This window comes from Gymnoscopelus microlampas, assembly GCF_963454915.1.
Source record: "Gymnoscopelus microlampas genome assembly, chromosome: 7".
Taxonomy (NCBI): Eukaryota; Metazoa; Chordata; class Actinopteri; order Myctophiformes; family Myctophidae; genus Gymnoscopelus; species Gymnoscopelus microlampas.
In genome coordinates, this window is record NC_139944.1 from 6,951,511 (window position 1) to 6,968,884 (window position 17,374).

General features: G+C 43.9%; 1 protein-coding gene across 1 annotated transcript in view; it reads right to left on the reverse strand.

Annotated features, from left to right (window-relative positions):
* The window catches only part of suclg2 (succinate-CoA ligase GDP-forming subunit beta), a 204,766-nt gene that overhangs the window by 115,333 nt on the left and 72,059 nt on the right, over window positions 1-17,374 (reverse strand). Inside the window, exons 3-4 of the mRNA XM_084063217.1 lie at window positions 6,492-6,591; window positions 3,806-3,896 (exon numbers count right to left, since the gene is read on the reverse strand). Coding sequence (XP_083919343.1) covers window positions 3,806-3,896; window positions 6,492-6,591 — 191 coding nt within the window. The remainder of the gene's footprint in view (window positions 1-3,805; window positions 3,897-6,491; window positions 6,592-17,374) is intronic.

A 17,374-nucleotide genomic window follows, 5' to 3' on the forward strand; every position in this document is an offset into this window, starting at 1 on the left:
TGCGTTTGTGAGCATGTGTGGCGCGTTCCTCCCTTTCGTGTCATGAAACACTTCTTTTGGTCACTCACTCAACTCTTTCCAGCTATCTTCAGTGGTGTAAAGTAACTAAGTACGTTTACTCAAGTACTGTACTTAAGTACAAGTTTGAGGTACTTTTACTTTGCTGGGGAATTTCCAATTGTCTATACTTTTACTTCTACTCCACTACATCTCAGAGGCAAAGAGTGTACTCCACTACAATTATTTGATAACTTTAGTTACTTTGCAGATATAAATGATTACATCATAAAACACACATTAACCACTTTAGCCCTATTCTATACCTAGGCTATTTGAAATTAGCAGATCTACAAGCTCTACACGTTGTGAGCTTGTAGATCTGCTATTTTCAAAAAAATGTTTGTACTTTTACTTTTGGTACTTTTAAGTACATTTTGGTATCAATACTCGTGTACCTTTACTCAAGAGAAATGATGAATTCCAGACTTTCACTTGTAAACGGGAGCACTTCTACATTGCAGTATCGATACTTGTACTTAAGCAAAACATGCAAGTACTTTTTTTCCCCACCACTGGCTATATCTTTCTATCTATTATCAAGCCTTCATCTCCTCTCTTGCCTTTTCTCTTTCCCCCCCCTGTCCATCCATCCATCCATGGGGGCCCCATGGTACTACTACAGTACGGATGGCAGAAACACAGCGTGTGCGAGAGAGAGAGAGAGAGAGAGAGAGAGAGAGAGAGAGACAGAGAGGGGGCGTAGGGAGATGAGGGGTTCCACTGGCAGGTTGACAGCTGAGCCCTGGTTCTTATCTGACAAGCCCCCGGTGTCTGACAGCGCTTCTCCTCCAGCCAGCGTTCGGAGGGGTGTTGGGTGGGGGTGGGTCCCCCCCAAACCCCCCCCCCGCCCCCCCGCGCCGGTCAATCACCACTTATAGTCTGTCCTGTCCTCGGACTCCCTCTCTCCAACATGCACGACGCGGGTGACAAGAGGACGTTCTTGGGTTATGTCAGTTTTGAGGTGGTGGTGTGTGTGTGTGTGTGTGTGTGTGTGTGTGTGTGTGTGTGTGTGTGTGTGTGTGTGTGGGGCTGAAGTTGTGGCCCCGAGACTCAACTATCCCCGTCTGGTTTCTTTTTTTTGACCGCTGTTCTTTGTTATAATCGGTTGGTGTTAAAGTAACTAAAGTACATTTATTCGAGTGCTGTGCTTAAGTGCAATTTCGAGGTGTTTCCGGGTTTTCGGCACTTTTACTTCTACTCCACTATACGTCTCAGTGGTAAATATTGTATATTTGTACCACTACAATTATTTGAAAACTTTTGTTCACTAATTACTTTCGCCAATTACTTTCGCCAGGATTCTCTTCGTGGACTTCAGCTCTGCCTTCAACTCCCTACAGAAACACCTGCTGATCCAGAAGCTACATCATCTCAACACCCCCGCCCAGCTGATCCACCTCATCCACAACTTCCTCACAGACAGACTGCAAGCAGTAAGGGTGGGCCCGACCACATCCCCTATGCTCACCACCAACACCGGGGTGCCACAGGGATGTGTGTTGAGCCCATTCCTGTACATTCTCTACACCAATGACTGCATCAGCAACTCACCCATAACATCATACATAAAATATTCTGACGACACAGCCATCCTCTCACTCCTCTCCGATGGAAATCAATCTACTCTGGACTACCATAACACTGTTTCCGTTTTCACCAAGTGGTGCTCAGACAACCATCTTCAAATCAATGTAAATAAAACAAAGGAACTACCGATCAGCCCCCCCCCCCCCTCCCCCCACCATCATAAACACCCAAACAGTTGAAACAGTGGACACTTTTAAATATTTAGGAATCACCCTGGACAATAAACTCTCCTTTGATCAGCACACCACGGACATTCAAAAAATAAGTCAACAACGCCTGTCAGCCACCCGTAAACTTAAAGGACTATATGTTGCCCCACACCTCCTGCTATTGCTATACCAAAGTATCATTCAACCCATCCTTCTGTACTGTTCTACATGTTTCTTCACTATGCTTTCTGTCACAAACCAGGCCAAACTCACACGCATCACACAAACAGCTGCTAAAATCATCGGTCTCCCTACACCCAACCTCACAGAACTGAACAATAGATCCATCACACGCATAGCCAACTCCATAGTTCAAGACACCACCCACCCACTCAACAAATTCATCAATCTCCTACCCTCAGGGCGCAGGTACAGAACACTCACGTTTAACAGGGCCCGCTTTAGGAAAAGCCTGGTTCCTGCAGCCATCGAGGTCCTGAACAAAAGGCCCCGCTGAAAAATCTGTCCTATTGACACCAGTTGTCTTGTTGCTTGTTGTCTGTCTTGTGTGATGTGTAATGGTCTTTTTATGTAATGTACAGTCAGTGAAGACGAATTTCCCCACGGGGACCAATAAATCTAATCTAATCTACTTTGTAGATTTTGATTCTTATTACAAAACATACATTAACCACTTCAGCCCTATTTACATTTCAACCGTTTGAAAATAGCCGATCTACAAGCTCACAATGCGTCGCGATGAGACGCATTGTGAGCTTGTAGATCAGCTATTTTCAAAAGATTTGATACATTTGAAAACATGTGAAATGGGACATTCTGCACAATGAGTACTTCCTACTTTTGGTACTTTAAGTACATTTTGATACCAATACTTTTTGTACTTTCACTCAAGTAAATATTGACTTCCGAACGTTTACTCGTAACAGAGTATTTCTACAAGGCAGCATTGATACTTTTACTTAAATAAAGAACGCGAGTGCTTTTTTTCCACCACTGGTTATAATTAATTTGCCTAACTTCTGGCTGTGTCTTCCATCGCTAAAGAAGAAAACATACATTCTAAAATAAAATAATGATAAAGAAACGGTGACAATCATTTGATTCCCCCCTCAGCTCTGCAGTGGGGGGGGGTCATGAGTGGGGGAACGCTACGTGTCTGGCTGCGCCTGGCGGCGATGAAAGCAAAATTTTAATGGGGAGCTCAAGGCCACATTTCAATTATCCCCTTAAGACCGGGAACGCATCTGTGTCATTTTAGATTTCTTTGGCTATTCAAAAATAGCAGATCTACAAGCTCATAGCGCGGCACCGAGTGCCGCGCTATGAGCTTGTAGATCTGCTATTTTTGAAAAATCGTGAAAAAATATTTTTTACATTTTTTTTTCCAAAAAAATATTTTTTACATTTTTTTTTCAAAAAAATATTTTTTAATTTTTTTTTTTTTAAAAACTGTTAGGATTTAGATTTTTTTTTTAATCGGCCTCAGGTCTAAATGGGTTATAGGGAGGGGAAGGACAGAGCGGGGGAGAAGTAGAGGTGGGGAGAATAGAGTTTCGAAAGTGAGGGAGAGAGACAGTGAGAGAGAGACCCCCAAACGCATGCTAGAGGCCAGGGGAGGCTTCATTACCTGGAAATGCGTGTTTGGTGGGGTTTTCGGAGGCGGGAGAGGAGAAAAATATTATTCCTGCTTGTTAGTCGCAGATGTGAGCGTCCATGTATTATTTATGGCGATGAACCGGGACACCAAATTGCACGTATATATACCCACAGCAAGCGACAGTGACCAAGCTATGTGCCGTGACTAAAGAAGACAGACAACAAAGCCGAAACCACAACCCGCAGAGTCATTAATTTTACGCAGCACCGCATTAGCAGGGCTAAGATAAACCCCAGACTAAGGCAGTGAGTATATTAAAGAGGAGAGAGATCAGAGTGTGTTATCTGTATATCTTTGCTGCTTTTGTTCTGGGTAGTGTGGGGGCTCTCACCGTTTTCACTTTCACGCCGTCTTTTGGCGTCTGCTTGGTAGTCAGGTTGAATCCCAGCATCTGATTGGCCAGCTCGCCGACCACTGCAGGGCTGGGGAAGAGGGAGAGAGAGAGAGAGAGGGAAGGGGGGCGGGGCGGGTTACCGGCTCAAATGGCATCCAATTATTTTACAATAATGAATTAACCCTTTGAGACCGGGAACGCATCTGTGTGACGTTTTAAGATTTCTTTGGGCTATTCAAATATAGCAGATCCACAAAGTGAAAATTTGTGCAAATCTTTGAATATATACTGTATATAGTTTTTAAAGCAAACATTTGTAACTCCGTTACAACTTCCGGGGGTCCCTGGTTAGGATTTTCGAAGACATTTGTAGAATCCCCCAGAACCAAAGATTTGAGTTACAAACGTTCGCTTTAAAAACAATATATATATTCAAAGATGTGCACACATTTTTACTTTTTTTTTCAAAAATAGCAGATCTACAAGCTCGTAGCGCGGTTGTAGATCTGCTATTTTTGAATAGCCAAAGAAATCTGAAAAAATGACACACAGATGCGTTCCCGGTCTTAATGAGTTAAACCAACAGATGAAAGCACACGTTGCAAAATCTCTACAAAGACAAGAGAGCAGAACAGAGGGAGAACCCACACACACACACACATAAATGACTTTCTCTTTTCCCAGAGTTTTTCTCATTTGAATGGAGACATGACACTTTCTGGGGCGCCGCTGTGGTAAGATATTCCTGACAAGGCACAGCTTCAGGAGGAATCTGCAATACGGTGACACCACTCTTTGAAATGAGCCTGTCCTTATTCCAGCTGCTGAAAAAGTCAGCCTGCGTACCCTGGGCCGAGTCGCTCTCTCCGAGTCGCTCCGCTTTTTTTGAAAAGTGAATACAAATGAACCCAGGGGTTTGTGCTGCACCCTTTGATAGATGAGCACAAGGTGAACTGCGGGCGCCGCGCCGCGCACGCACGCACCCAGTCACTGTCTGAGGACAACGAATTTTGAGCAAGTCTCACTTTTTGGGGGAAAAAAAAAGTTTCCCCGGCCATCTGAAATCGTGAAGTAGGGTGACAATGATGCATGTCGGGGAGAATTGTCATAAATCACCTTTTTTTTTTTTTGTCTTTAAGGTGAACGCTGCAGTTGAGGCACAGAGTTTTTTCTGTTACGTGGAACGGGGCTCTGGAACATTCTGCAGTTTTTTGTGCTTAGACTTGCAAAATTCCTTTTTTAAATCTCGTTTTAAAAACCTTTGTCAATGGTGAAGCCATGTCTTGATGTCAAACACCTTTTTAGTTATATGTTCTCGTTTTGGCTTGAAAAAAAATGTAATAATTCAATTCCTTCTAGAATTAAATGTCGGAGCATTCGTTGCTGTCCGGCAGGAACCAGCCAACTCCATTTTGATGCTTTTGCATTTTTTTTTCCGTAAATCAGTGCCATTGAACACCCTTTACGTCTGTGTGTTGGTAAAAAAAATATTGAACCATTGAAACGCATTAAAAAGAGCTTCTGACAAAACCAGCTAACTCCATTGGATCCTCAAACTTTCAGCTGAACCAGCTAACTCCACCGGAGTTAGCTGGTTTTGCTGACTCCAGACTCCACCCCCTTTTGACCTCCAACCTCGTTGTGAGCTTGGAGGTCCATTCAGCTGTTCTTATCAATGATGAACAAAACCTCCAAACTCCACTTTGTTTCATTTCCTGAAAAATGTGCTGTTTTTTGCCGGACAGCAGAGATATACAGTACTGTGTACAGTATATACGTAGCTGTCAAAAACTAAAAGGCTACAATATGCTTGGACACCTCAACAGCAGCGAATTTAAAAAAGTGACAGCGCACAGCACTGTCACAACTAAAATTCCCCCATTTCAAAGTTTAATTGAGGGCAGCTGCTGCATCCAAATAAGATGCGGAGAAAGAAAGATGTGTTTGGTTGCAATATGAGTCGTCTAACTCGAGTCTCTGAGTCTGGGGACCGGGGACGGCTAGAGGGCTCTTTGAGCCTCTTGTTTCTAAAAAAGCCAGCAGTTGCAGGAGAGAACACACTCTCAACCCATTGAGACCTGAAGCCGGTTTTACATGTCTCCTAAATCTCAACAGTTTTCTGAAAAGCGTATGTTTCTATATCAGTGGTGCTCAATCTTTTTCATGTCAAGGACCCCCAAAATGATATGAATTTGGCCGCGGACCCCCATCAAAATATGTTGTTCCAGGGACCCCCAGAAGCAACGATTTGAGTTAAAAATGTTCGCTTTAAAAATATATATATTCAAAGATTTGCACACATTTTCAAGACTTTTCAAAAATAGCAGATCTACAAGCTCGTAGCGCGGCACTCGGTGCCGCGCTATGAGCTTGTATATCTGCTATTTTTTAATAGCCAAAAGCGTAAAATAATGCTTTTTAGCTCAAATCTAAAAAAGAGACAGTTCCAGGTCTTAATGGGTTAAACATAGCAGATCTACAAGCTCAAGTGACACGCTATGCTCGCATATCTGCTATTTATGAATAGCCACCAATGTGCTACTGTATGTACACAGTATAACTCAAATCTAAAATGACACAGATGCTTTCCCAGTTTTAATGGGAGTGCAACTTAAACGTGGTTAAATCAAAGACCTTTGATGAGCGAGAGCTGGCAAGGGGGAAAATATTGGTGTATACTTACTCCTTAGTTAAGTGCACTCCACCTTTAAGGCCGCTGTCAAACACGCCCTTCCCTCTGCCACCGGCCAGAATCTGAGCCTTCAGCACGATCTCCTTGACATCTGAGAGACGGAGACACAGCCAAAGAGTCAGACACAAGAGAAACGCAAGAGGCAGGGAGAGAGTTCAGATAGCCGGCTGGAAATATCAAACATTTTCACGGCGAGAATTCCAATATGCGGTATTAGACTGCAAAACCAAGATTAGACTAAGAGAGGATTTTAGTTGTTAGATTAGATTTAGTACAGAGTTAATTATAACTGTCTATGTCATGCTCTCTTCTGACTGGTGAAATAATAGTTAACACATTCGGTGCCAGAGTTGTATTAAAAAAAGTGACGTTGAGTGCCGGAGATCTCACCGTTTGTAATCTCTCAAGAACAGATTCTGCTCTCCGCTTTAATCTGTCGGGGGGGGTTCGTCATATCGCGTACGCACTGGCCTACAAGTGGGCGTGCCTTCAGATCAGGAAGCAGGCCGCGCTTTACCCAATCAAATGTAGTGGGCGGGATTTACGTATCGGCCGATCCTTCCGCACTAGAAACAAACCGAAACTCATTTAACAATAGCGTCCTCGGAGCAGACAAAACCACGGAAAGATATTCACATTTTAACTTGCTCTTTCATCATAGAAACAAGTGGGCTTATAACCAAAACGATCCATGTTCTCTGGGATAAGTGGTGTTAGTGTTCCGTGTAGAAATATTGTTAGTGGGAATGAAAACATAGTCGCACCACCGGAAGTGGAAGGCTGAAGGCAGACCAAAACCCCGGTTTCCTTGCGCACAGGTGCTCCATTTTGCTCCCCCCAGAGCTAAGTGAAATAGTAAAAAACAGCAGAGGGCGCTGTTTTTCCTTTTTTATTAGGCGATGGGTTCCCAGATTGCCCCGTTTGTAACGCTACGCTGTTTACAGCTGCACACTCCACGACGAGCACCCGATTGTAAACAATATACGTGTGCACGATGGTGGACGGTCCTGGCTAACTCCTGGAACAATAACATCTCTCACGGGAGTCACCACGGCGGAGTGATCTCGGATCGAAAATGAGTGGTTTTCCCCATTGTAAAAAGTTAAGGAAATATGGAGTTTTTTTGCAAGGAGATAAAACGGGAAAACACTTTTCTGTCCAGTCCTACTAGCCTAATTACAAAGTTACGCGCTGTCCGTAAAGTGCGAAGTGTGCGTAAAGAAAAATACACTTTTGAGCCCACGTGCATGGAACATGTGAAACACAAGGAAATAAACAGGAGCTCATGTTCGTGTCCCCCGTGGTTGCATGGCCTTAACCACTTGCAAACTATTTTTGGAAATGGGGTTCCAAAGTGCATCGACGAGAGAGTGTTTAAATAATCTCAACGTGGTGGAGAGTGGTAAACAACCAACGGCGCGGTGTGACGCATGTTAGGAAAATCTGCACGACCTTTGCTTCAATTACGCAGGCACCTTGCATCCGTGCTCCCATCTTTGCTACACGGTGAGAGGGACCACTTTTAACCCATTGAGACCTGAAGCCGATTCTGCATGTCTCCTAAATCCCAACAGTTTTCTGAAAAACGTATGTTTCTATATCAGTGGTGCTCAATCTTTTTCATGTCAAGGACCCCCAAAATGATATGTATTTGGGCACGGACCCCCATCAAAATATTTTGTTCCAGGGACCCCCAGAAGCAAAGATTTGAGTTAAAAATGTTCGCTTTAAAAATATATATATATTCAGAAGATTTGCACACATTTTCACGATTTTTCAAAAATAGCAGATCTACAAGCTCGTAGCGCGGCACTCGGTGCCGCGCTACGAGCTTGTATATCTGCTATTTTTGAATAGCCCAAAGTGTAAAATAATGCTTTTTTAGCTCAAATCTAAAAAGGACACGGTTCCAGGTCTTAACGGGTTAAGAGGGAGGGGCCACTCGGCATTCCGTTCCATTGCCCTCGACCACAGCCTCCCTCTATTCAAAATGGAGAGATGAGAGAGCACTTGATGGGAGGCTGGGTGTCTGGTGGCTATTAGGTTATTATTATCATCTAGGTGAGGGGGAGTTCGGGCTATTGACGGGTGCTTTGCCATCAGGACGGGGAAGTGGACCAATGCGGGGGAAGAGAGGAGATTGAGGGGGGGGAGGTGTGGCGGGTGCTACCACTACGCCATGCCTGGAAAGACGCCTCGTCCTTGGGCTAAGAGAGAGAGAGAGAGAGAGAGAGGGAGCCCTTGTCTTATCGTGAATCGGTGAGAGGAAAAGTGGGCTCTTCAAGGCAGGGTGTGTGTGTGTGTAAAGTGTCTAGACAGGAGCCGGCGAGACTAAGGAAGCTATAATAAAAAAAATCTCCGGGGGCCTGCTTTTTTGGACATGACACAGAGAGAACGATCTCTGACAGGGTGGCAGGGATTAAAAACCAACCCACTGCTTTATAGTGAGGCCTTCTCCCTCTCTCTGGAGAAGGGGAGAACTGAGAGACGGAGAAAGAGGCCAGGTCAGAGAGAAGGAGAGAGAGAGAGAGAGAGGGGTAGGGGTGAGAGAGCAAAGATAAAATATTGAAAGAGCTTTGAGAGGTGTCAACGAATACATTATTTGACTTTGAACTTTTCAAATAGTTTCAAAAAGTAAAACAAAAAGGTAAAATAGTAGATCTACAAGCTCATAAAGCATTGTGATACATTGCGAGCTCGTAGATAGGCAATTTTATGCTATTCCTCGCACAACGAAAGTATCATGCTTAACACATCGGGTGCCAAAACCGTAAAACCACGTGTTTTCAAAGAGTAGCGCTTTGGTGCCGAAACTCTGGAATCACCCATGGTGATTCTGAGAAGGAAGGGACAAATGGATCACCGTGCCCAAAAAACATGGCTCCCCATCCGCTTCCGTTCTATCTCCTTGATAAAAACCTCTGTAGCGCCGAATTTTTTTTTCCGGTGGGGAACGAGTCATTTTGGAATGCGCGATCTCTCCCCCATTGTGACTCGCGTGAGAAATGTCATCGTTCCAGGCGTTAGCCAGGACCATCGTGCACCCAGCATGCATGCATCGTTTTTTCATGGATTGCTCGTTGTGGAGTTTAGAGTTTTAAACAGCGCAGCGCAGCGCAACGGTGAGATTTCTGGCACCGAACGTAATCTGTTATTATAAAATTCTGGCAACGAATGTTTTAAAGGACAACTTTGTTTTTTTTATAACCACGGTTTATATTTGAGCTTGTAATTAAAGTAAATAAAAGGTGAGTGGTATTTATTTTTTTTCATTTACTGCTTTCTATAGTTTTAGCAATTTTCGCGATACATTTTACAGTGGGCGGGGGCATTCTGTCCGGTGGCTAAATATGCCTTTTCTACACAATAAAAAAGGTCCTGTGGTCTTTGATGGCCAGATGTGAGTCATTGGGGGCTAGAAGAGCTACTGTAAATAATAATGAAGAAAAACACAGGGTTATTGTGGGATAAAAAGACATATTTAGCCACCGGACAGAATGCCCCCGCCCACTGTAAAAAAAGATTGCAAAAATTGCTAAAACTATAGAAAGCAGTAAATTAAAAAAAAATTAATACTCATCTTGTATTTACTTTAATTACAATCTAAGACATAAACCTTGGTTGTAAAAAAAACAAAGTTGTCCTTTAAGAGGTGTGAATATATTAATAAAAAAAGGAGTTAAAGAGGAGTTCAAAGTGAGATGAAATAGTGGTGTCCTGCGGGCCTGTGTGCCTGGGGGGGGGGGGGGGGGGGGGCACAGGAAATGCAGCACCGGGGAGACTCTGCTCCACATTGATTGCGGAGGATGCTGAGACACCGGCGATGCGACACTGACGACAACCTTAACCCTTTAAGACCTGAGGCCGCTTCTAGAAAATTCTAAATCCTAACAGTTTTTCGAAAAAAAAAATTAAAATAAAAATTTCACGATTTTTCAAAAATAGCAGATCTACAAGCTCATAGCGCGGCACTCGGTGCCGCGCTATGAGCTTGTATATCTGATATTTTTGAATAGCAAAAGAAATCTAAAGTGACACAGATGCGTTCCAGGTATTAATGGGTTAAAACAAGCAAGACATGATTCTACAAGCTCGGCTGGTATCAGCTGAATTAAAAAGGCCCGTAATGTGCCAGGGAAGGGTAATGGGGTGAGAACAAGGCAGGTGTTCATGCCTGCTGCACCAGTAATTGATAGGAAAATGCCTTATTATGCAGTGCTACAATGTGGCATGAGGCAACATCAGCATTAAAAACAAGAATAGAAAAAATAGAGATTGACAACTTGCTGATCACATGCGGAAAAAGAGAAAAGTGACGGCTCTAATGCAACCTAACTCAGCATGACCCCCTGTGTATAACCAAAAAAACATACCCCGTCCTTTCAAAAGGCTGAAATAATCCCATTTCTGCAGAAAGCAAAACAATTAAAAGGGGACTACTGTATATTAGGGCTGGGCAATATCGATATAATACCGATATTGTGATATGACTGCGACTAGATATTTTCATAATAATGTGATTAGGCCTGTCACAATTATTACATAATCAAATCGCAATCATTTTTGCATAACAGTCATAATCGTTTCCATGTTGAAAAATGTTCGCATATTTTCAATTATTAAAAAAATAGCAGAAATAGCAGATCTACAAGCTTACAACGCGTTGTAAGCTTGTAGATCAGCTGCTATGTTTACATTAAAAATGACTAAATATGTCAATAATGTCTTTGAATATTTAATCATTTGTCATAGCCCTGTGGAACTTTTTATTACGAACTCTAAAAGGCAAAAAGAGATACAATTTGTATTCCTATGTTCCAATGTTCAAAAACACAATCCTGTCTGTCTGTCTGTCTGTCTGTCTGTCTGTCTGTCTGTCAGACTCCGTCCGTCCGTCCGTCCGTCCGTCCGTCCGTCCGTGTGTGTGTGTGTGTGTGTGTGTGTGTGTGTGTCTGTCTGTCTGTGTGAATGAGAAGAAGGACGGTGGAACGGCGAGGATGCAATGAGTAGGAGGAGGTGGTGAAGGTGACGTTTAAGTACCCGGGGTCAACTTCCCAAAGTAATGGGCAGTGCGGAGGAGGAGGAGAAGTGCAGGCGGGGGGTGGAACGGATGGAGGGAAAGTGTCAGGAGTTTAGTTGGTGACAGCAGAGTAACAGCGAGAGGAAAAGGGAAGCTGCGTAAGAAGGTAGCGAGAGCAGCTATGCTTCACAGCTGGAGCAGGTAACAAAAAGGTCCTCAAAGATCACAGGGAACATGGCACATAGGGAAGAGCAGGTCGGCCATTAACCGGTATAAAAGACAGACAGTAAATGGCCTCTTAACCCATTCAGACCGGGAACGCATCTGCGTAATCACTTTATCCATTTGGTATACTTTGGCTATTCAAAAATAGCAGATCTACAAGCTCATAGTGCGGCACTCGGTCAATGAGCTTGTAGATCTGCTATTTTTGAGTAGCCAATGAAAGCTAAAAAAAAAAAAAAATGACACAGATGCGACTTCCTGGTCTTAACGGGCTAACACACAGGTGTTTGGTTGCTTAATGAGCCCTATGCCGTTGTGCAGTGGACAGCTGAGGAGGGGCAAGCGTGTAAAATCACAGGGAGGAAACGGTTGGCTTTCGTGTTGGGAGCTCACCACGCGGCCGCTCTCAGACAAGGGCAAACAAAGGGCACGCGCGTCCGGACCTAATCAGCGGATACACGCCGCCGACCGACCGACCGGGGGGGGCGAGTTCGCGGCGTTTCGTACAGCAAGCGATACAAAATGAAACCTGCGAGCTAGAGAAAAAGGTCATGTGGAGAAACTACACACCAGGTGTTAATTAAAGTCACACTATGTCGAGTGTGTGACTAGTCTATCGTGCCGAACCTGTGCCGCGTGTGTGGAGCTGATTGGGGCTGCTCGGTGTGTGTGTGTGTGTGTGTGTGTGTGTGTGTGTGTGTGTGTGTGTGTGTGTGTGTGTGTGTGTGTGTGTGTGTGAGATGATAAGACTATAAAGTTGCGGAAAGAGATGTGAATATACCGACACCCTGAAAATAGCCTTTAAAAACGTTACAATATAGCCTATCTATTAAGGCCTGCATTTACAATACAGTATATATATAGTCTTCTGACCAGTCAAAGTGATGTACACTGTATCACATGGACCATTGGTTCTCAAAGTGGGGTCCGGGGACCCCCAGGGGTACTTGAGGGGGTTACAGGGGGTCCCCAGCTAAATGATGGACAGGAACCAAATGGACCCTTATGGGTGTGTAACTCTGAGAGTGTACAAATGGAACCAAATGGACCCTAACGGGTCCATTTGGTTCCATTTGTACACTCAGAAAAAAAATTAACATTGATTATACGATATGAAGTGGGGTCCCAGAGGTATAAATGCCATTAAATGGGGGTCCGTAGCCTAATGCATGTTAAACTGGGGGTCCTTGAAATTAAAATGGTTGAGAATCACTGCTAGAGAGCCGTAAAAATCTTCTCTTATTGGGGTCCCTGGCTTATCCTTTCAAATGGGGGTCCGTGGGGTAATAAGTGTCAATTTGGGGGTCCTTGACATGAAAAAGTTTGAGAACCACTGACATGGACAACGTATGTCACATTCACCCAATCACACACACCGATAGCAGTGGTCACCAAACAAGAGCACCATCCTGCTCATCTAGAGCAGTTTGGAGTTCGGCGTCTCTTGCTCAAGGACGCGAGGATTCAAACCGGGAAAAACGGGCGGCCGCTCGACCTTCCGAGCCGATACCGCCCATTAACCCTTTAAGACCGGGAACGCATCTGTGTCATTTTAGATGTATTTGGCTATTCAAAAATAGCAGATCTACGAGCTTGTAGATCTGCTATTTTTCAAAAAATCTTGAACATTTGTGCAAATCTTTGAATATATATTTCTAAAGCAATCATTTGTAACTCAAATCATTGCTTCTGGGGGTCCCTGGAACATTTGTTTTTTATATGGGGGCCCGCGGCCAAATACATATCATTTTGGGGGTCCTTGACATGAAAAAGTTTGAGCACCACTGTCTTTGCATGAGCCGTTCACCATTTCCATTTGTATCACACACACACACACACACACACACAGAGTGAGGAAGAAGCAGAGAGAAGGGGACATTTGCATTTCCATGTACAGTACTTCATTTTGTCTGGGAAAAAAACGGGAGTACAGATTAACACATCGCAGCAAAACATCTCCAATCCTATCAGACGCAAAACCGCAGTTACGCGGCCTTCCCCGGGCTGCAACTCATTCACTGGTAATGAAAGCAAATCAACTCCCAGCCTATTTACACATGGCAGCAGCTGGCACAGAGGATGTTACTTCTCCACGTTACTCTATCCAATCACCCCCCCCCCACACACCCCCCACGCCCACCCCATTTTCTCTCCCACTCTCCGTCTCTGCCTTTCTCTCCAAATGCTCCTTCTCGCAAGCACCCACTCCCATTTTGAGCACCTGCCCAGGGCTGATTAGGGGGCAGAGTTAGCACTATAGCCTGATAGTTAATTAAGACATGGAGGCTAGGAGCTAGGGCGGAGTTGGGTGGGGGGGCAGGGTTGCCAGATCTGCTTATTATAAGTTCCCCACGAGATTTTATTTGAACATAGCCGATCTACAAGCTCACAACGCGTCGCATCGCGACGCGTTGTGAGCTTGTAGATCTGCTATTTTCAAATAGCTGATGTATATGTTCAAGTGCTCATCTGGCCCGTAGTTGCTTCTTTTGGGCTGGTTTTCCTAGACCTGGTTGCTTGTTTCTCTCAGAGAACCTGGCAACACTGGTGGGGGGTGAGAGAGAACAAGACATGGCCACAGAGAGAGCGAGAGAGAGAGAGAGAGAGAGAGCGCGAGAGAGAGAGAGAAAAGACTGTAGGAAAAGAACGAGGCGGCTTTCCCCAATGTGTGCGTTTCATAATGAAAGTAATGTGGCGGCTAAACGGTGAAGGCTAATCAAACTCTTGGGAGTGAGGGAAAAAACACACACACACACACACACACACACACACACACACACACACACACACACACACACACACACACACACACACACACACACACACACACACACACACACACACACACACACACACACACACACACACACACACACACACACACACACACAGATAAGTGGCACAAACGAGAGAGCACGTGAAAAAAGGAAGTGACCTTTTCGACGCCAACGTCTGCTCCTTCAACATTAAAGTAAACCTCCTAGTGTCTGAGAGAGTGAATCCATGCCTGAGGCAAAACAGACTCCTGTGTCCTCCTGAGAGAACCCCCCCAAAAAAATGAGGAAGAAATTCAACAAAAGACATTTAAACCGACAAAGACGTATACTGTAGATTCACATTGTTATTAACCCATTAAGACCGGGAAAGCATCTGAAATGGTGGCTATTCAAAAATAGCAGATATATCTGCTTTTTTTTTTTTTTAATCATGAAAATGTGTGCAAATCTTTGAATATATATATATTTTTTAACTCAAATCTTTGCTCCTGGGGAACAGTTTTTTGAAAAAAACTTATGTTATAATCAGTGGTTCTCAAAAGGACCCCAAAATGATATGTATTTGACCACGGACCCCCATTTCAATTTTTTTTGTTCCAGCCCCCCCCCCCCGCTTTAAAAATATACTATATTCAAAGATTTGCATAAATGTTCGCCGCGCTATGAGCTTGTAGATCTGCTATTTTTGAATAGACAAAGTATAAAATAATGGTTTGAAGTGATTACAACTGATGCGTTCCCGGTCTTAAGGGGTTAAGAGTATTGAGACCAAATATTCACCTGAGAGGATATTTCAGAGAATAGAGAGAACAGTCAGCCATGCTTTTTTCTCCTCTTTGCAGTGATCTAATTGGCCTATGCTGTGATGGACCTTCACACACTTCCACATTACACAAACTGCATTTTGTCTTCATCTTAAAGAGTGCAGCCTATGCCATCCGCTGTGGGGGCAGAGCTCATAACATTAACCCATTAAGACCGGGAACGCATCTGTGTGTTCATTTTTTTATATTTCTTTGGGCTATTCAAAAATAGCAGATCTACAAGCTCGTAGCGCGGCACCGAGTGCCGTGCTACGAGCTTGTAGATCTGCTATTTTTTTGAAAAATCGTGAAAATGTGTGCAAATCTTTGAATATATATATATTCAAAGATTTGCACACATTTTCACGATTTTTCAAAAATAGCAGATCTACAAGCTCATAGCGCGAGCCCGAAGAAATCTAAAGAGGGGGCGGCCATAGCTGAGTGGTTAGTGAGCCCGCCTAGGGAGCCAGAGGCCCTGGTTGCCCCAGGTTCGATTCCAGGCCATCCCAGCATATGTGTCGATGAAATGAAATGTGTCCCTGAGCAAGACTCTTAACCCCTAATTGCTCACAGGTTCTCATTGGAAACAAGACCGCAAGGACTTTCATGAACGACCTGTTAAAAGGAATTATCCTTATCCTTATCCTTAAAGATGACGCGGACGCGTTCCCGGTATAAATGGGTTAATTCAACGAACTCAACGTGTGTTTCATTTGAAGCATTAACCACTTTCAAAAGGGCAATTATTTTTCAACCCTAAACTAATGAGCGTTCCTAATTATTAAAAGAAACAAAACAGACGATCCAGGAGATGCTCATTATACTTTCTCTTGCTCGCCAACAGAAACATTGTAACCTCGCCTCACCTCTAATGGCATAAGCAAGCAGCATGACTCTATCGTTTTACTATGGCACAGGGCTAGCTAAATGCATGGAATAGGAGGACATTGTTAAGACGTTTCGGTTCATAGTTCGTCATTATTGGAGCGGTAAAAAGCTTATACAAGCTCATCTCTTTGTAAACTTTTACCATTTCCAATTCTCGGAAAAGGTCAAAAAGAAAAGTTCCCTCATTCAAAGCCGTGATAGAAGAGGAAGCTAGGCGAATGGAAACCGTGTGAACTTTTCCCTCCATCTGGACATATAATGGCCTCGGGGAGGAGGACGCTAGGGCTGAGCATAGATGTAGAAACCTAGATATCTCATTGACCGCCTGTAACCGCCTGTATCAAGGCCCGCCATATTAGAGGGGGCCACACGCTGCCAGTCAAAGTGACTACTGGCCACAGTGGCCAGTCACAGCGCGTCCAACTTAATAGTTGCTGCGCGGCTGCCTTTTAACTCATTGAGTGACAATGACGTCTTTTGACGGCCGTTTTCAGTGTGTCATCAGTGCCAATGACGTCTTTTGACGTCACCTAAAAATATATATATATATATATTTTTTTTTTTGTATTATTATTACTATTTTTTTTTATCTCAAGGAACTAGGAGAAAACGATTTTCAAAAAGCTAATGCTCCATCCACTTCAATGTTAAAAAATAGACGGAGAAAAAAAATCTAATTTTTCCTACCATTGTAAACACTGTATTTCTGAGTGTGACATGCCACTTTCAAACATCAAAAACAAATGTCAACGAGGTCACAATGAGACCTCGTTGACATTTGTGAAACCACACCTGAATCACCTCAGTGATTAGCAACCATCAGGGGATCAATCACACTGAAGACAAACACTCTGTGACCAATTGAAAAGGTAAAATAGTAGCCTAATCCTGGCACAGGGATCAACAAGCTTGAAATAAGCCTGACTGAATGAGTTAAAGCGTTAAGGGCTGGGTTTACGAAAAGACCCGCCCCCACCTGCCTCTGATTGGCCTAGCGAACGACCCCTTCTGTGACGCACGACGGTAGCTACCCCCTTTGCTCCGCGGCGCGCCCGAGATACAGACGCCTCAGAGCCGGAGGGAGGAGTCTACCTTTATATGTCTATGGGGGGGTGAGCATATAGGGGAAAATACGTTGGGCCCGTTAACACGTTAATG